At 41.4% G+C, this 20,165-nt stretch overlaps 1 protein-coding gene across 1 annotated transcript; it reads right to left on the bottom strand.

Moving 5' to 3' along the window:
• Window positions 1-553: 553 nt before the first annotated feature.
• On the bottom strand, window positions 554-19,378 carry LOC106004490 (zinc finger protein 345-like). Its single transcript, XM_045077271.1, has 7 exons — window positions 19,328-19,378; window positions 16,250-16,376; window positions 15,068-15,163; window positions 7,607-7,738; window positions 1,972-2,958; window positions 1,119-1,803; window positions 554-1,034 (listed from the first exon to the last, which is right to left on the bottom strand). The coding sequence occupies exons 1-7, from the start codon at window positions 19,376-19,378 to the stop codon at window positions 554-556; spliced, it is 2,559 nt and encodes an 852-aa protein (XP_044933206.1).
• Between the last annotated feature and the right edge of the window lie 787 nt (window positions 19,379-20,165).

Genomic DNA, 20,165 nt, shown 5'->3' with positions numbered 1-20,165 from the left:
TGGTAAGATGTCTTCCCATTATGAATTCTTTGAAGCTGACTAAGCCTTGCCACATTTTTGGAATTTATAGGGTTACGCTCTAGTAGGAGTTCTGTTATGTTGACTGAGGTGTGAGTTCACCTTAAAGGCCTCGCCACATCCCTGACACTGGTAAGGTTTCTCTCCAGTATAAATTCTGTGATGTTGTATAAGGTTTTAATTGTGAATAAAGGCCTTGCCACATTATTGACATTGGTAAGGTTTCTCTCCATTATAAATTTTGTGATGTTTAGTAAGTTGTGAAGGGATGGCATAGGCCTTACCACATTTTTGACATTTGTAAGGTTTCTCTCCAGTATGAGTTCTGTGACGTTGAATAAGGGATGACCTCCAGTTAAAGCTCCTGCCACTTTAACTGGTAAGGTTTCTCTCCAGTATGACTTCTGTAATGTTCAATAAGAGTAGTGCTGTCCTTAAAGGGCTTGTCACATTCTTCACATTGGTAAGATTTTTCTCCACAATGAACTCTCTTATGCTTAGCAAGACCTGACCTCCAGTTAAAGGCATTGCCACATTAGTGACATTGGTAAGGTTTCTCGGCACTATGAGTTTTCTGATGCCGAGAAAGATTTGAACTCCTGGTAAAGGCATTGCCACATTCCTGACATTGGTAAGGTTTCTGTCCAGTATGAATTATCTGATGCTGAGATAGATCTGACCTCCTGGTAAAGGCCTTGCCACATTCCTGACATTGGTAAGGTTTCTGTCCAGTATGAATTTTGTGATGCTGAGAAAGATATGAGCTCCTGGTAAAGGCCTTGCCACATTCCTGACATTGGTAAGGTTTCTGTCCAGTATGAATTTTGTGATGTTGTATAAGGTCTGAGTTGTGGATAAAGGCCTTGCCACATTCTTGACATTGGTAAGGTTTCTCTCCGTTATGAATTTTTTGATGTCTAGTAAGTAGTGAACAGACGGCATAGGCCTTACCACATTCATGACATTTGTAAGGTTTCTCTCCAGTATGAATTCTGTGATGTCGAATAAGGTCTGAGCTCCGGTTAAAGCTCTTGTCACATTTGTGACATTGGTAAGGTTTCTCTCCAGTATGACTTCTGTGATGTTGAATAAGGGATGACCTCCAGTTAAAGCTTTTGCCACATTTTTGACATTGGTAAGGTTTCTCTCCAGTATGACTTCTGTAATGTTCAATAAGAGTTGGGCTGTCCTTAAAGGACTTGCCACATTCTTCACATTGGTAAGATTTTTCTCCACAATGAACTCTCTTATGGTTAGCAAGACCTGACCTCCAGTTAAAGGCATTGCCACATTCCTGACATTGGTAAGGTTTCTCTTCACTATGAGTTTTCTGATGCCGAGAAAGACTTGCCCTCCTGGTAAAGGCATTGCCACATTCCTGACATTGGTAAGGTTTCTGTCCAGTATGAATTTTCTGATGCTGAGAAAGATCTGACCTCCTGGTAAAGGCCTTGCCACATTCCTGACATTGGAAAGGTTTCTGTCCAGTATGAATTTTGTGATGCTGAGAAAGATCTGACCTCCTGGTAAAGGCCTTGCCACATTCCTGACATTGGTAAGGTTTCTGTCCTGTATGAATTCTGTGATGTTGTATAAGGTTTGAGTTGCGGATAAAGGCCTTGCCACATTCTTGACATTGGTAAGGTTTCTCTCCAGTATGAATTCTGTGATGTCGAGTAAGGGTTGAGCTGTGGTTAAACCTCTTGCCACATTGTTGACACTGGTAAGGTTTATCTCCACTATGAATTCGCTGATGTTGAATAAGTTTTGAGCATGATGTAAAGGCTTTGGCACATTCATTACAGTTGTAATTTTTCCCTTCAATATCAATTTGGTGCTGTCTATTAAGACTTGAGTGATTGTTAAAAGTCTTGCCACATTCTTGACATTTGCAGGGTTTCTCTCCAGAATATATCTGCGAATGTCCATTTAAAGATGAACAGTCCTTAACGCTTTGACCACCTTCTTCGCATTTGTATACTTTTTCTCCAGTATGCATTCGCTGATGTTGAGATAGTGTTGAGTGGCAGTCAAAGGATTTACCACATTCCTTAAAGATGTAAGTTTTCTCTCCCTGAGGAATTATCTCATTGATGTTTAGGCTGGATGACTGACTAAACATGGTCCCTGGTTTATTAGATGTGAATGGGCTTTTTCCCTCATGAATTTTGTGATGATCAGCAACACTGGAGGACTGGTTATGAGCTTTCCCACATTCATTATTTTTATGAAGACTGTCTCCCAAACAGTGACCATTATGTATACTGAAGTTAGAGCATGGTTTAAAGCCTTCCCCACATTTATCACATTCATAATGGTTCTCTGCAAACCTAGCAATGACACATCTATGAACACAGGAGCCCTGTTTCAGTATTTTCTCAGATTCAGTGCATTGAGTAATTCTGTCTCCAGTGAAAAGCCTCTGGTCATACTGTAGGGTCGACTCCTCAGTGAAGTCCCTCTCATATGCATCCCACTGAGGATTTTGTTCTTCATTTCTAAATCTCTGATTTAAAGTCAGACCAATCCTATTTTCCAAATGGCTCAAGTCATTACTCTCAGCATGGACTAGGTTACTTTCCAGATGTTCCAAGTGGTCTGTTGACAAATCGCTATGGTTGACTATCTGATTGGAGGTTGTGCTGACAGAAACACACTGCTCTGTACAAATAGTTGACTTAAAAAGGGAGGTTTTCTGCACTGGTTTATATCCTTCACCATTTAGGGCAGTGACATTCTCATTAAGGGCCATTTCCTTGGTTTGGGTATATCGTCCAGGATTTCTTTGAGGCACTTCCCTCTCCCCATCATTGTCCCAGTCTGTGCATAAGTATAAAATCTCAACAGCACTATCTTTGTATCTGTGCGTTGACCCATTCTGGAAAGAACGTTCTATGCTACACTCCAGCAGGAAACTCTGGGTCTCATGTGAAGATACAGCTGAAAGATACCAAATAAAAGTAAAACTATTGCACTTACTACATTCTGAAGAATATACTGAAGACTTCTAATAGAGAAGCATCAAGTCACTCAGACAAAGTCAGAAAGATGGCTGACAAGGAGTCATCAGGACCACATTTCCTGATAAAAACGTAACATGGTATACAACATATTGACCATATATCCTAAGAGATAATTCTGTGATATGGTCTCAGTGTAGCAGAAATCTCTTTCCTGTATCTCTAACAATCACAAAAAGGATATGAGCTCAAACTTAGCAGATGAATGGAGGATATGGAAACAGAAAACTGAACTGAATCAAACAAGAGTACAGTAAAAAAGGAACGTATCAAGAACAGGAAGAGTTGTTTGGCAGAAAAGATCAACAACACTGACAGCCCATGAATTAAATAAAGAATAACAGAAAAAAGACTGACTATAATGACAAGTGAAGAAGTGAAAGCTGGCAAAGTATAACTGACTGTAGGAATAAAATTGTAAGAGGCAACAATATTTGAGGGGGCACTCACAAGATTTTGGGTGGGAGCTGCAGAGAGAGGGAATCACATGCAGGCATCACACTGAATACACAGTGACTTGAGCCTGTATCCCAGGACCCTGAGATCAAGATCTGAGCAGAAATCAAGAGTCAGTACTTCCCCATGTGAGGCACCAAGCACCCAATTATTTTTTAACTCTTATATCTGTGGTAACGTTCTCACTGTTGTTTTTTTACTCCTCGAGTATCCTTATGATTGCAATCTTAAATTCTCCATCAAGCTTCTTACTACTGTTTCCATTTTATCTCTGACCTTGCTCTTATCTGCTGGTTTTCCTTGGGATAAATTCTTTCATCTTGGCATTTCTCTAAGTCTCTACTTGCCTCTGTCCATTAGAAAAGTCAGTGATGTGTCCTGTTGTATCCTTCAGACCAGTGGTCTGCAGAGTCTCTCCTTGCCTGCTATGGGCAGTGTTTGGTCCCTGGCCTGAATGTGGCCAGTTTGAACTAGGTGAGCTCTGCTCCAATTGTGAAAGGAGACCTGACATCAACTCCACCAGGACTGCAGCCCTGCAGAATCCCTGCTCAAGAGACGAGATGTGGACAGGGGATGACCTTGCTTAGCCTGAGGCAAGCCTCACTGAGAAGCTTAGTCTCCTCGGATCACAGGGGGTGAAGCCTGGTGCAAGCAAGACAGACAGCCAGCGTCATCACTGAGTGGGGCTCAGTCTTCATACTACAGGACAGGAGAGGGCGCTCATGTTTTGGAAGCCACATGTCACTGAATGTTTCCTCTCAGGAATGTGCTCCTAGACTACTGAATACTATCCCCACTGTGCACCCCAGGTGTTCTTCAGATGACTGTTTCCACAACTGGTGCCCCCAGGTTGTTTGCCAGCCTTCTCTCCAGGATCACCCAGGTGTCTTCTTGATTCTATCCCATCCAAACTTGCTGACCATTAAACCTCCAGGTTTTAAGATGTGCTGGTTCCAAGAACTCATAAAATTCATCCCTTCTCCCTCTCCAAGCCAATGGCTTTGGGAAACCTCCTTAGGCATCCCCTGAGTGCTCCTCTGTCAAGACGTTGACCACACAATGGGGGCTCCCTCCCCTCTACAATGCTATACTCCTTTCCTCCCTAAACCATGTCTCCACACTATCTCCATCTTCATGTGGCCTCTTTTCTATTATTACTTGAGGAGTTTCTCCTGTCACTCTTCAGCCCAATGTCTGGGGAACTTAGGATGACTTGACTTTTCCCTAGTGGTGCTCATCACAGGACAAATGAGTCTAGGACCCTCCTACGCCACTGCCATTTCTTCTCCTAGAAATTAGGAGAATTAATTATTTTAATCCTGTTAAAACTCATATGGATTTTATAAAGCTGGTACACAAACCAACACATTAAAAATTAGTTTTGTTTCTACACAACAAAGAACAATTCCCAAAACAGAGACATCATACATTTATGGCAAACCCCCCAATAAATGCTTCCAATTTAACATAAGAGTAGAGGTCAAACCAGAAACAATGAAAAGTGCAATATACTCTGCAGGAATCCTAGTTACCTAACCTATAGTTAGGTTTCCTAGGAAACCTAACTATATTCTTTCACTGGAATAATTGAAACACAATAAATCTTGAAATGATCTACACAAAATGCAATCTCTACCAAAACTCCAATGCTATTTTTGCACAAAGCTCAAAATCCATCCTAAATTTACGTGGATGTCATGGGATAACCCATACCCAAAATAATCTGGAAAGTGAAGAGAATATATCCTGATTTATGGCATACAAAGCACAGATATCAAACTAATGTCCTACAGACATGACGTCCAGAGTAGAATAATGGAGGAGTCTGGCTGAGCTAGATTTGCATGTCACCAATGTTAATGTAAATGACAATGAACTCAAAAAGATCCTGTTATAATTCATAGTCTGATTTGGATGTTTGGGTAGCGTCTGAGCTTCTACTTTTTGCACATGTGCCACTGATCAACAATGCATGCTCCGCTCAAAATTCCAGTACTGAATCACAATAGTTTCAAAGGTTCCTAAAAAGGGGGCAGAGCATACAGGTGAGTATGGAGTCCTTCGCTTCCCTTCACTCTTTATTCAAGCCAACCCAATCCTGCATAACAAACTTAACCCAATCACACTTCTCTGGACCTCCTCTTATTTTTCTTTCCTCAATTTCCCCTACCACCATACTTATGGAAATAGCTCGCTCCTTCACAAGAAATGCAGGTGCAAATTGCTTCTGTGTGCAACACTGGGTTTTGTACCTTAAACCTCACTGCATCCACGGCCTTTATTAATTTCAAGTTTTCCCTGCATTTTTACTAATACCCATGATCAGGGTACAGGAACACTTCTTTGAACCTAGGCTTCCCTCTGAAAACCGACTTTGCCTAAAATAAGCAGCTTTACAACCTGGTTGCACTTTATGGACTTCCCCAAAAAATCCACTTTCAAAGAAAAGCCTTCCTGATGCTCCTCAGTGGTGAGAGGAGAGAGACCAAATTCAAGGAAATGAGTTAAGAAGCTCTCACAGAAATGACTGTTCTTCCATGGACAGCCTGACCTGCTCTTCCTGGGCTGCCTGTGAGGACCACAGGCTCTTCTCGGTTTTCTAGTTCCCTTCTTTGCTCTGCTGGGCACATGCTTCTCTTTCCCTGTCCCTTCTCTTCTACATTAAGGAATGTTTATCTCCACGGTGATACAGATCAGTTTGCTTTCCTAGGACTTTATCCTACTGTGAGTACTTAGGATTAGCCTCTTTGGAAGAGTAGGTTTAGTTTCTTTACCTGCAACTTCCTAAGACAATACAGTAATCTACACATGTATATGCTTCTTGATATCCATCTTGAATTCCTTTCTATTAATATAAACATTAAAATGTCCCATTATAGTAGGTGTACAACATGGGGATTCAACAACACTACAGGTGATACTATACTCACCAATATTAGCTAACTACAATCTAGCACCATCAAATGCTATGGGAAAACCATTGGAGGAGGTCCCTGCATTCTTTTCACCCCACAGAAGCCTGTACTTCCCAATCCCACTTCCTCATGATGCCCATCATCCTTCTCCATTCCACACTGGTAACATTCAGGCTATTCATTGTATTTGTGTCTCTTTCAGCTTTTTTCTTTGTATCTTGTCATTTGTGGTATGTGGTTTGACCCAGAAGGTGTTATGAGATGTGAACTAAGTGACATACAAATACTGTACATATTCACTTATGTGTACAACCAAAACAACAACTTAAATGAACAAACAAGAAACAGACCTATGAATGTCTATTTTGTTTTGAATAAAGTGCACAGATAATCTTAATAAATATAAAAATTCCATGATGATGGGGTGCCTGGGTGGCTCAGTGGGTTAAAGCCTCTGCCTTCGTCTCAGGTCATGATCCCGGGGTCCTGGGATCGAACCCAACGTCAGGATCTCTGCTCTGCGGGGATCCTGCTTCCTCCTTTCTCTCTCTGCCTGTTTCTCTGCCTACTTGTGACCTGTCTGTCAAATAAATAAATAAAATCTTTAAAAATAAATAAATAAATCCATCTAAAAAAAATTCCAAGATGACACACATTCTATACTGTAACCCATTGGTCTGTAACAGTGTTCCAATACTGGCAGAAGACCAGAGGTTCCCAGGTTGAAATTCAAGTGTCTTATGGCTCATGACACAGCAAACATCATAAGCATCTTCATCACACTAATTCCACTGGCCAACCACCCACCCCCAACTCATACAGGGACACACTGTACATGCAGTGGGTTTGTGTTAAAGACTCTGAGCATAGGAAACCCCAGTATCTTCAAGGAACATCTAGCATATATGCCCGATCCTTGGCCATGAAAATAGCCCATCTGTTTTCCTGTACAATAAACTCACCTGTCCTCGACCCCAGATCAAGATGATATCACTATACTACCAAGCTTTCTCATTCACAAATATGAATGGAATGACCATTATAACAAAAACGTCAATCAAGGAAATGCTCATGCAGATCACAAGGTTACCACATGACTTCAAGGAAGAGTGACAATACTGTATAAAGCACATGTGTGATTTGTCTCAGATAGCCACCACAGTACAGATACATTTTCCTTCATGATTTGCTGCTCACCTGGTGCTGCTGTACAGTCACATGCAGGGTAAATCCCAAAGTCAATGTACCTGGAAGGTCTGACTTTAAAAATATTCCAACCATTGGCCATAGGGCCAACTGTGAAGGTCTGGAAGATACCCAAGATGCACACTGTAACACCAAAGACACATTCCTGGAAACTCTGTGAACTTAACAAAGTCGCATTCATCCAATGTCATGGTAGAAATCTTTCAACCAAAAGCTGTCAGTGTGGGTGGGAGTCCATTACAGACCAATGTCCACTGATTGCCTATTCCCCTGTTTAGATGAACCTACCTGGCTAAGGGGAATTGTCAGCACCTGTGACTGACTTGGGTGTCCAGCCAATGCTCTGAACTAGGGCATTCTCTGTTCTTTGTCTGGGTAGCTATGCATGTTCTAAGTCACTTCACATGGCTGACCCTATCCTCCATTCCTGCACCATTAGACACCTGAACAGAGACCCTAGACAACCTCAGAGACTCTCTTACAGGATTCTTGGGAGAAAACCAGCCAGCAGCACTGACCAAGCATTTAACATAACCTCTTGCTCTGCATGAGCAGGAAGCCTCATCAGTGAATCTGGCCAGCCTCAGAGCCCAGTCTACAGTCCTTGCCCTGCAACAGAAAATGGCCTTCAGTCCTGCCACATGTTCAGCATCACCTGTGTATCTCACTACATTAACCACGGGCTACTACCTTTCCTAAAGAAACCATCTATGAATGTTTCCCCAGATATAGGGTTGCAAGGTCTAGTCCCCAGATAGTCACCTGAGACTGGGTAAGAAAGGAAAGGTGGTGGGCTGCACCCCAGAGCAACTGACATGGTAATAGAAGGCTGGGCACAGGGCTCCACATTTAAAGTGTTCCCAGTGATTCTGACCAGACAAAATTTGACAACCTCTGCAGGAACTAAGTCAGAACACACACCTGGCTGGTTCTCACTGGTATTGTTTGGCAACTTTCTTCACATTCAACATCTACTCTGTCATGTGACATCTTTAAGATATGCCCACCATGTTTAAATTAACTAATACCCCCTCTCCACATACTCCATGCATCTGGACCTCAAAGAGTACAGTTATCTCTGTCATCCAATAGCAACTGGTCCTCGGGACATCAGGGAATACATTACATCATGAGAAAAGCATTGGATGTCCTAGACAGCTGCATTTCCCAGAAAGGCATCTCTGTCCCACTTGTTCATCCTAACTTCCTTAGGCCTTGCAGTGACCAAAGGGACCTCTCTACCACATCTTTGTTCACATTTCAAAACTTTGCCATATTTCATTTCTACAGCACTTATCTTCCTCTCAGATTGTCACAACATCATGTTTTATCTGTCCTCACAACTTCCAGTGCCAAGTACCTGAACTAATTCTGTGGCCCAGTGATGGATTTTTGCTTTCTCTTCTAGTGCAGTGGTGACAAAATTGTATTTAAAACATACATAGGCCTCACATGATCCTGTTATCAACCATTTACAGTGGCATTAGAAAACTTCAAGCTACCCCTAAGGCTAAGCAAGGGCCTGCCTGGCTTAGGTGGGAGGGGGAGTGGAGTGACAATGAGGTTTCCAGAACACAGGAGGAAAGTCAGCTGTGATGCCTCCATCACTGAAATAGAGATGGGACAGAAGAACTGGACAGGATTTGGGAAGAAAGAAAGTACAATTTTTCTTTCTAGACTCAGAGTCAGTAGTGTAGTCTTGGACGGGGTCCTCTCCACAGATGAAGAATGCAGGCCAACGTTTCAGCCTAGATCTGTTTCATCTCTTCCATTGGGCTGCTCCATCACTCCTAAAAAAACACTGTCTTCTGTTTAAGTTAGAACATCTACTCAGCACCCAGCCCTATCCCATCTTTGTTTCCTTCAAGTAAGTGTTAAAAACAAAACAGGACTTGTGAAATCTCCATGTTTTCACCTAATCAAATGCTGACACTGAAGTGACCAACACAGATGACATCACTTCCTAGAAGGGAAAAGAAGAGTAACTAAGGAACTCTTACTTTTCCAACTGCAAAGGCAGGAATGAAGTCTATCAATTTAACTACATGGAATTTATAATGCTCCCTGGAGAATTACTCTCACATTTAAATTAAATTTAGAATACCATGTCACTCAATGGAAACTCTTGTTAAAATATCTATTGAGGTAGCTAAGTAACAGGTTGACACAGGAATAAGGAAAACAGAGTAGATCCTACAGGAATAAAACCCAGTTATGTAAGAGACAATTTGCATGAGGAGATTCTCAAACTAAGATACACCAGATGAAGGAAGCATAAATTCAATACAATACAGAGAAGAAAACTATTTCTATTAGAAATCTATAATATAATATAATATAATATAATATAATATAATTATATAAAAATATAATATACAATATAATTATATTTAATATAATATAACCTCTTTGCTTGCTAGGAAATCATCACTTTTCAAACTTGGAAATGACCTGGTTTGATCCAAGATTCCTTTTCCTTCTAAAGATATAGGTACACACACGTATGTATGTACATGTGCTTCTTCCTACTTAGTTCTGGGACTTCAAAATCTGTCTTTAGCTTAATATGGCACATTGAAGGGACGCCTGGGTGGCTCAGTGGGTTAAAGCTTCTGCTTTCAGCTCAGGTCATGATCCCAGGGTCCTGGGATTGAGCCCCACATCGGGCTCTCTGCTCAGCAGGGAGCCTGCTTCCTCCTCTCTCTCGGCCTCTCTGCCTACTTGTGATCTCTGTCTGTCAAGTAAATAAATAAAATCTTAAAAAAAATATATATGACACATTGCATTCTGTGCAGATCAAAACCCTAAATCTCTGCTTGTGTTCTCTATCCTCACAAAACAACAGGAGAAATATACAGGGTAACATTTGATCGATAGCCCTTGAGAATTGTGTAGCTATGGCTTATCATTATATTTGTAGTGACTTTGTTCAATTAGTGATCATTGGGGAGAACCCGTGGGTCTTAGATGGTGAGCCATGGTTCAGGACAAGAGAAAGAAACTAACATTTACAAAAATCATTCCCAACAATCCTTATCAAAATCTTAGCAATAAAAAGAAATCTTATAATTTTGAAATAGAGAAATACACTCAAAACCATTCTGTGAGATCAGCAGTACCCTGGTATCAAAGCAGTATAAACAAAAGATAAAAGGCTAGTTTATCTGATGAAATTTCTGCTACTCTGGCTTTCTTTGGACATCCATATACAAGTACAAAAGAGAGTCAAGAGGAAAAATGAATCACACTGAAAATAATTTTCCCTCTCTAAAGATTCATCTGCCCCTGAATCCTTTCAGGTCTGCTAACAAATACAGTTAACCATTGAATAATATGCTTTTCATCAACAGTGGTCCACTTAGACACAGAGAAGTTTGCTTGATAAATCAAGTGCACAACGGTAAATGTATTTTCACTATGATTGCCTTCATATTTTATTTCTTCAAATTACGTCCTTATAAAACTATGGTATATACAGCAGACACATACAAAGAATGGGACGACTCATGACATTTGTAATTAACCCACCCAACACCACAGATGAAGAGAGACTTTTGAAACACAATGGCAGGGGCACCTAGATGGCTCAGTGGGTTAAGCCTCTGCCTTTGGCTCAGGTCATGTTCTCAGGGTCCTGGGATTGAGCCACCCCATCCAGCTCTCTGCTCAGCAAGGAGCCTGCTTCTCCCTCTCTACCTGCCTCTTCACCTACTTATAACCTCTCTCTGTCAAATAAATAAATAAATAAACAAACAAACAAATGAATGAATCTAAAAAGAAACACAATGGCAAATCCACTTCATCTTGTGCAAGAGCTCCTAGAATATCACTAGGAGGACTCTCAGCAGTCCGAAGAGCAATGGGGCCTGCCATAACGTACTCAGGTACTCAAAGATTGAAAAATAGCCACCAACAAAATTATTTCCCACGGAGCAAAATTATTTCCCACGGAGGCAGAAACGAGGACACTCCCACGTAAAAACCCCTCTAATCTTACCAGTAGATCTATCCCACAAGAACTATTAAAGGAAGTCTTTCTAGATGAAATAAAAGCATTCTACCCAGAAACTGCAACCACATGAGAACACAGAGCTCTCGGCTGAACGTAAATACGTAGACAATTACACAAACGTGCTGTGTTCAAATGAGATACCAGTCACATTTATTTCTGCTACAGAGTTTGCTTTGGGGGAAAAAACAACAAAGAATAAAAATCACAAATGTGGGTAATAAAGGATCCAACATAAAAGGATCTGTGATGTCGGTAACAAAGTCGGGAGGGTGTGCAGGTGTGGAGACAGGAAGAAGAATTTTCTATTTATATTTAGAAATAGAAAATTTTCTATTTCTATTTCTGTTTTAGGGGTGCCTGGGTGGCTCAGTCAGTTGAGCCTCTGCCTTCAGTTCAGTTCAGGATCTCAGGGTCCTGGGATCAAGACTCACCCTGGGCTCTCCGCTCAGCGGGGAGCCTGCTTTCCTCTCTCTCCCTGCCTACTTGTGATCTATCTGTCAAATAAATAAATAAAATATTTTTAAAATAAAAAAAAATATATAAAAGGTTCATTTTACAGCTAAGTTGTTTTAATGAATCTCTAAGGTTACCACAATGAAAGTACTCATAGAAAATGCATAACTCAATGACAAAGGTACCAATACATATCATGGGTATTAATCCTACAATTAATTAGATAAAGTATATCTTTTGTATTTCATACCAAAACAGAAGTATATACAGAAGTATTAAATGTTGAAAATTACTCTGAATTCAATAAAAGTATTTCTCTCATGCAGAGAATAAAAATTCACCCACAAATACATGATGAAATCAATTCCATGTGGATGACAACTCACCTAGACATGGAACGACATTCACTGCCCACTTGTACCAAGGAGACAGAAAGTAGGGGTGACACAGTATATATGTGTGACATACAAACACAAGACAAAAACACACAGAATTTTCCAGCAAAAAGCATAAAGCTCATTCTTTTTTTTTTTTAATATTTTATTTATTTACTTGACAGAGAGAAATCACAAGTAGATGGAGAGGCAGGCAGAGAGAGAGAGAGAGGGAAGCAGGCTCCCTGCTGAGCAGAGTGCCCGATGCGGGACTCGATCGCAGGACTCTGAGATCATGACCTGAGCCGAAGGCAGCTGCTTAACCCACTGAGCCACCCAGGCGCCCATAAAGCTCATCCTTTTTTGAGTTATACTCACATGGTCTTGAAATATGCTGAAATATACTGAGCTGAAAATTCTCTTCCTCTAACAACCTGCACAGATAAAACCCAACCCACACCTAGCTAATGTCGTGAATGAGCCAGACAAGGAAGCAAATTCTTAGGAAATTACCAAGAGTAAGAGAGTAAGAGAAAACTCAACCCATGAAATTCTAAATAAAACACTGATGTATAACAGAGAAGGAAAACTTCTATATTACCATAATTTTGAACTGTGTCCACGTACCCATGAAAATCAAGCAATTGAGTAGCATGTCTTCATGGACTATAATATTGTGAAGAATTCTCATTAAAGTCAATCATAAAGAGGTGTAAATGAGAATTTTATGAACACTTAAAAAGCTTGAAAGACGTGCATTATGGTTTTAATATATTCGTCCTCCTCTACAGAATGTAACGCTATAGTCCATTCCATTACGACAGAGGAAACAAACAGCATCTTCATTTCTGAATAAATAAACATCATAGATGGTGAAAATATGCTGAGACACACTATATTATATTAATATTTGGAGCTAAATTCTGATGCATTCTGAGGAAAGAAGAAGAAAAAGCTCATGATTAATTTCCCATGAAGCAACACTGAATTACTGAACACAAGGATTTTTCCACACATGGAGGTTTAGGGTACCTGGGGGCTCAGTCAGTAAAGCATCTTCCTTCCATTCAGGTCATGATCTCAGGGTTCTGGGATCCAGCCCCACACTGGGCTCCCTGCTTAGCAGGGACTTTGCATCTCCCTCTCCTTTTGCCCTTCCCCTCCATACTCATTCTCTCTCTCTCTCGCTCTCTCTCTCTCTGTCTCAAAGAAATAAAAATTTTAATCAAACTATATGGGAGTGGAGCACCTGGGTGGCTCAGTGGGTTAAAGCCTCTGCCTTCAGCTCAGGTCATGATCCCAGAGTCCTGGGATTGAGCCCCGCATCTGGGCTCTCTGCTCAGCAGGGAGCCTGCTTCCCTTCCTCTCTCTGCCTACCTCTCTGCCTACTTGTGATCTCTCTCTCTGTCAAATAAATAAATAAAAATCTTAAAAAATATATATGGGAGTATTACTAATTGTCTAACTCACTTCTTTTTTTTTATGATTTTATTTATTTATTTGCAAAGACAGAGGGAGAGAGAGCAAGTGAGCACAGGCAGAGTGGCAGGCAAAGGCAGAGGGAGAAGCAGGCTCCCTGCTGAGCAAGGAGCCTAATGTGGGACTCGATCCCAGGATGCTGGGACCATGACCCGAGCCAAATGCAGCTGCTCAACCAACTGAGCCACCCAGGCATCCCTCTAACTCACTTCTTATAAAGCACATGTACATGTCATATCAGGACATTTGATGTAAAAAATTCAAAGATAAATCTCATATAGAACTAAATAGAACATGAAAACACACAGGACAAAGTTACAAGAAGTTCATGGAAGAATCATACAATGATGCAATTTTTAAAAAATAAGGTAATAGATCAGAATTTCTTAAAGGCTACAAGTTCAAGTTCTAATGTGCTAGTTCCCCAATATCGTTTGTTATGTCGGAATTCTAGTACACAAATAGAGACATTACAGTGTTTCACCACTTAGGAATGGAACTCATAGAGCAGAAATTTCTATACGGGGAAAAAAAGGAAAGAAAGAAAAAGAAAAAAGACCATTCAAAGGGAAATAAAGCAATACATTTTCTCATTTTAGGGCATTGCTTTGTTATCTGATGAAGTTATTGAAACTGAATTTTGTAAGACTAAGATTATAGCGTCCATACCTTAGAAAGCATAAGCCAGAACACATTAAAAATCTGTCTCCAGTGTTCCGGGAATTTCCCCACCAAACCCCAGTGTGCACACAACTACCCTGACCTACTTGTCCCATAATGAAAACCGGAATATACAAAGGCCATAGCATACAGGTCCTCAGAAATAGGATGCCTTCCTCAGGGACCTCAAAACAATAAAAAGCTCTCAGATTTCTTTTGAAGGAGAGTCTCCTGGCTCTCCCTATGGATGTGATGGACCATCACTGGAGCTGAAGGAGAATCCCTAGAGAAATCTAAGAACTTGATCATGTTGGAGAGCAGATGTTCCTCTGGGAGAGAGAAAAAAAAGTAACTGGGCATGTCTCCAACTAATCTTCATTCAAAGAGAGCTACTCAAACCACTGCATAAGGTCTACCTTCCTCCTTCAGACTTGGACCTCCCCTATGTCATCTGCCTCATTCATTCCCACCTACCTGGATGGAAGCCTATGTTCTCCTTCCTCTTCACATCCCAGAGCCAGTTGTCTTGCTCCAAAAACATAATCAGGTCTGGCTTTGACACAGTGAGACCTGTTTATGAGGAAAAAGGAAAACGACTATTGCTGCCAATTCTAACTTTCCATCAGGCTTGTGTTCAGGAGAGAAGAGATGATATTGTACAATCCTAGAAAGTGGTTTCCCAAAAACTGTTCCCCAACAGTCCCTTCAGAACACACAGGAGGTGGGGCACCTGGGTGGCTCAGGGGTAAGCCTCTTCCTTCACCTTAGGTCATGATCTTAGGGTCCTGGGATTGAGCCCCACATCAGGCTCTCTGCTTGGCAGGGAGCCTGCTTTCCCCCCTTTCTCTGCCTGACTCTCTGCCTACTTGTCATCTTTCTCTGTCAAATATGTAAACAAAGTCTTAAAAAAAAAAAAAAAAGAACTCACAGGAGGAATTTGCAATGTTCACATGATAATCAGCAGGGGAAACTTCAGTTTAAGATGTGAGCAGCAGGGGTGCCTGAGTGGCTCAGTGGTTGGGGCCTCTGCCTTTGGCTCAGGTCATGATCCCGGGGTCCTGGGATCAAGCCTCATGTCAGGCTCTCTGCTCAGCCTGCTTCCTCCTCCTCTCTCTCTGCCTGCCACTCTGCCTAATTGTGATCTGTCTGTCAAATAAAAAAAAAAAAAAATCTTAAAAAAAAAAAAGATGTGAGCACCACCATTCTATGGCACTAAAGGTTGAGAACTGCCACTCATCTACACAAGCAATGATGTTTCCTTGAGGAAGGATAAGCTAAGGCTGAGAAAAAAATATTATGAAAATTTTTCTCTCCATCTACTTATTTCCCTTTCTGCCTGGATCTGAATTCTAGTTATTACAAGAGAAATCCCCCAAATACAGTCTTCACAGGAAGTAATAAAACCCTGAGTGTGGGGCACCTGGGTGGCTCAGTGGGTTAAAGCCTCTGCCTTCGGCTCAGGTCATGATCCCAGGATCCTGGGATCGAGTCCCACATCGGGCTCTCAGCTCAGCAGGGAGCCTGCTTCCTCCTCTCTCTCTCTGCCTGACTCTGCCTACTTGTGATCTCTGTCAAATAAATAAATAAAATCTTAAAAAAAAAAAAAAAAAAAAACCCTGAGTGTGGTTAGGGAAATCTGGAAGGAGCCTTCCTCACCCAAGAAGAGGAGGTGTCCGTAGTTCTCCAACATCACATCCCTGTACAGTTGCTGCTGAGAGTGGGTCAGATGTCCCCACTCCTCCTCAGAGAATTGTATGGCCACATCCCTGAAGGTCAGCTGTCCCTGCAATAAATACCACAGTCACCAAGTGTCCACTGACACAGTTCATGTTTCCTAAGGTAAAATTTGGTCAGCGGGGAGCCTGCTTCTCCTCTCTCTCTCTCTGCCTACTTGTGATCTCTGTTGTCAAATAAATAATAATAATAAAAATCTTAAAAAAAAAATAAGCACCTATGGGGAAGGGGGCTGCCTGGTTGAGAACTTTCACTCCTTTCACTCCCAGAAATCAACTCTATCCACAACAAAGTGGTGACAGCCCTCCTTATACAGTGCAAAGTGTTGGGATGAGGGAGAGGAACCAATGGTCAAGATATTCTAGACATGTTTCTGATGTGAAATATTGGGGTTCTGTAGTAAATTATGAAGAAAGGATTGTTGAGATACCCGTGGTACAACAACTGTGGTCCTAACACAAGGAGAGGAACGTGAGCAGTGACTTTGCCCAAATTGACAGGTATTGCAGGCATGTCTGATGGCAACTATGTGGCTTGGCTTCTGGCCTGAAGAGGCCACTAAAAGTTCAACCTAGAGATTCCTTATAAGAAGTTCCAGCAAAACAGATTCTAAAAGATCTATATAATCACTCAGTTCTTACTGAGCTTGTGTAAATAATTAGGCCAAGTTTGTTAAAACTGGACTAGTTTTTCAAATAAATTAGTCCCAATATGTCTATCTCTGGAAATGAGGGTTATTTTAGAGAATTTTTTTTTAATAACACACCTTTATGGATGTTAAATTCTAGATTTGATTGTCTTTAAAATGTTTGTTTACCTAAGGTAGACAACTCGAGGTAAACTTCAGAGAAGTTACACAATAGCTCGATTACATGATCTTGCCTAATATTCTGAAGAAATAATAACAGGACCCATTGGGAACATAGCTTAAATATTTAAACAAATGGAAAAATGAAATTGATTCCCCCAAAATTATATAACTTAACTTTCACCTTGTGTGTGGATGGAATAATGAAATTGCCTAAAAGCCAGCATACTGCACTCAATAGCATCAACTATGGACTTGTGGAGATAATGTATGACCCCATTTTATGACTGGATTGGATGATGCTTGGGGGACTCCCCTTATCTCGTGACAAGATTTCTCCCACTTGCCAATGATCCTCTGTAATCAGGATATCGTTAAGGCTGAAACACTCAAAGGGCTTTTAATGGTTTCATCCCTTAGTCATATTTATCTTAGAAGCCACCTGAGGTGCAGTTGCAAACAGATGCTTTAGCTAAGCATAGAACAGCCCTCCTCATAAAAAGAGCCTCAAAGCTCACTATGGCACAGTCCCTGACTGTAATGACTTCACATCAGGTCCAGATTTGTCTTAGAAGCCAAAGGCACCAATGGATGATGGGGGCTGACTTATTAAATACTGGGCTACACTTACAGATATGCCAGAAATAATACTTAAAACTTGTCCAACTTTAAACCTAGTTACCCATATGCCTGAACCTGATCACTGTACTTCTTTCTCTGTAGAGCAAAAATGTTCAGACGTTATTTATCTTGCTTACTCTGTTTGGCCCGATTTAAGATGTCCCTGTTAAAAATACAAATGACAGCTGATTTACTGATGACAATACTTTTCATAAAAAGAATAAGAAAAGCTAAGTGTGCCATAGTGCTCACTAGCACTTTGCAATTGCCAAAGCCTTACAAATAAACATTAATATTGACTCCAAATATGCCTTCCTGGTACTACATGCCCATGGAGCTATTTGGAAGGAAAGGGGATTGCTATCAAGCCATAACTCCCCAATCTAATATGGGCCTAAGTTACAAAACCCTCCTTATCGCTATACTGAGGATGGCATATATCAAATCTGGGATACATATTTGTGGCTCACACCCACTATTGCACAGCTCAATCAAAAGGCACTTTAATGCCGGGAACAAAGAAATCATACATATGATACTTGGGTAAATAACACACAACATCTGGGATGGCTATCATTAGAAATGTGTTCCCAGTGGGACGCCTGGGTGGCTCAGTTGGTTAAGCGACTGCCTTTGGCTCAGGTCATGATCCTAGCATCCTGGAATTGAGTCCCACATTGGTCTCCTTGATCGGCAGGGAGCCTGCTTCTCCCTCTTCCTCTGGCTGCCACTCTGTCTGCTTGTGCTTGCTCTCTCCCTCTCTCTGACAAATAAATAAATAAAATCTTAAAAAAAAAAAAAAGAAAGAAATGTGTCCCCAAATAATACTACTCCAAGCTACTGACTGGTTTGCTACTGATTGGGTAAGGCGACCTGCCATTAGATAGCCAGCTCCAAACGGAACCCACTGGATCTGTGGAACTAACCTATGGCCCTGCCTTCCTCCAGAATGTACAGGTCCCTGTACCTTAGGATTTGCCTGGATTCATGGGCACATTACTAAAACCATAGCCACTCCAGCTAATCTCCCCCATTTAAAGCAAAGATGGACACGATCTGTTTTTAAATGGTACGGTCACTTAACATCCATTTTGGCTCCGTCTGTGGGACTAGAGGGTGTCATTTGGCATGTAGAAGCCCTTAATACATATACTACAAAGGCACTCAGTGATTCACTAGATAGCATCTCTTTACTTAGTATCAAAGTCTCACAGATACGCAAGGCAGTCCTACAAAATAGAATGGCCTTAGATGTCCTGACAGCAGCACAGGGTGGCACATGAGCAATTATCAAAACAGAATGTTGCATGTTCATCCCAGACTATCACAAAAATGTCACAGGACTAATACAAGATATAAATACCCAGAATAAGGCTCTACAAGATCCTTCTCTCCCTCTCAGTGATTGGTTAAGTTCCTGGTTTAAAGGAGGACTATGGCCAAAAATTAAAAATCTCCTTTTCTGGCTTCTTATTCTATAGCCTTATTAATCTTTATGTGTTGCCTTGTTCATTGTTCCTCTACTTGGTGCCAAGACTCCATTGCTGCAATGACTTCACGATGATCCTTACCACGCACAGAGACACTTCATCACTGTCAGCCCTGGATCCAGCTGCCTCCATCTTCTGTAACTCCCCTCCACCTTCCTCAACTGATCAATGTTGACCCAAGTAGGTAGGGACAGTTCTACACCCCTATTTAACAGAATGAAGTTACAGAAGATGAAATTTTCCATGTTCAACTACCTTAAAGATTTAAAAGTCAAAATTGTTCAGGGGGGAATGATGAGGGAGCAGGAGGCTGGCTGAGGACAAAGCAAAAGCTGGCACCTTGCAGCCCCTCTCCACCTGCTCCCCTCTGTAGTGTGTGTAACATTCCTCAGGCACCCCTGCCTGCCCTAAAAGGAAAACAAAGAGTTAACTTGCAGAGATCACAATCCTGCAAGAGAGCAGTCTCCCTCCATCTACAAATGTCCTAGTGATTTATAACAGAGAAGCTATCTTACCAATAGCCCAATTTCCAGGGGCAAATAACTCAGTTCCTCAAGCCCTAATGTCGCCCTCCCCTCCATAAAAACTGAAGAAGGCTGAGGTAGAAGGTAATGTAAATAAAGCTAAATTTCTTCTAAACCTAAATCTCACTAGGAAAGATGTTTGATAGGAGGAATGTGACACTCCCCAGGAAACTCCCAATTGTCTTGTTAGTGCCTCATTAGAGGGGAAAAAGGCCTTGGCTTGACAATAACCAGGCTTTGCATACCCTGACAGTCTTCTTTACCCTGAACAGCCCCTTTGTCCTCACTTACCCAACTCCTGAGTATATAATCAGCCACTCCTCAAGATAGTGGGGCATCAGCTCTTCCTGCCCATGGTCTGGTCCCTGTGCTTTAATAAACCACCATTTTGCACC

The sequence above is a fragment of the Mustela putorius genome, unplaced genomic scaffold (assembly GCF_011764305.1).
Source record: "Mustela putorius furo isolate JIRA1106 unplaced genomic scaffold, ASM1176430v1.1 tig00000196_pilon_pilon_pilon, whole genome shotgun sequence".
NCBI classification, from domain to species: Eukaryota; Metazoa; Chordata; class Mammalia; order Carnivora; family Mustelidae; genus Mustela; species Mustela putorius.
The sequence above is the reverse complement of the archived record's forward strand: the minus strand, read 5'-3'. Positions and strand labels throughout refer to the sequence as shown.

Bases quoted from the DNA above. Each gene is read 5' to 3' on its own strand.
- LOC106004490 (XM_045077271.1), bottom strand. From the start codon at position 19,378: ATGGAGGCAGCTGGATCCAGGGCTGACAGTGATGAAGTGTCTCTGTGC. The intron at 15,164-16,249 runs GTGAGGAAGGCT...CCTCATAAACAG, and splicing joins CGGACACCTCCTCTTCTTGG to GTCTCACTGTGTCAAAGCCA. The intron at 2,959-7,606 runs GTGAGCAGCAAA...GGTATCTTTCAG, and splicing joins TGACTGTACAGCAGCACCAG to CTGTATCTTCACATGAGACC.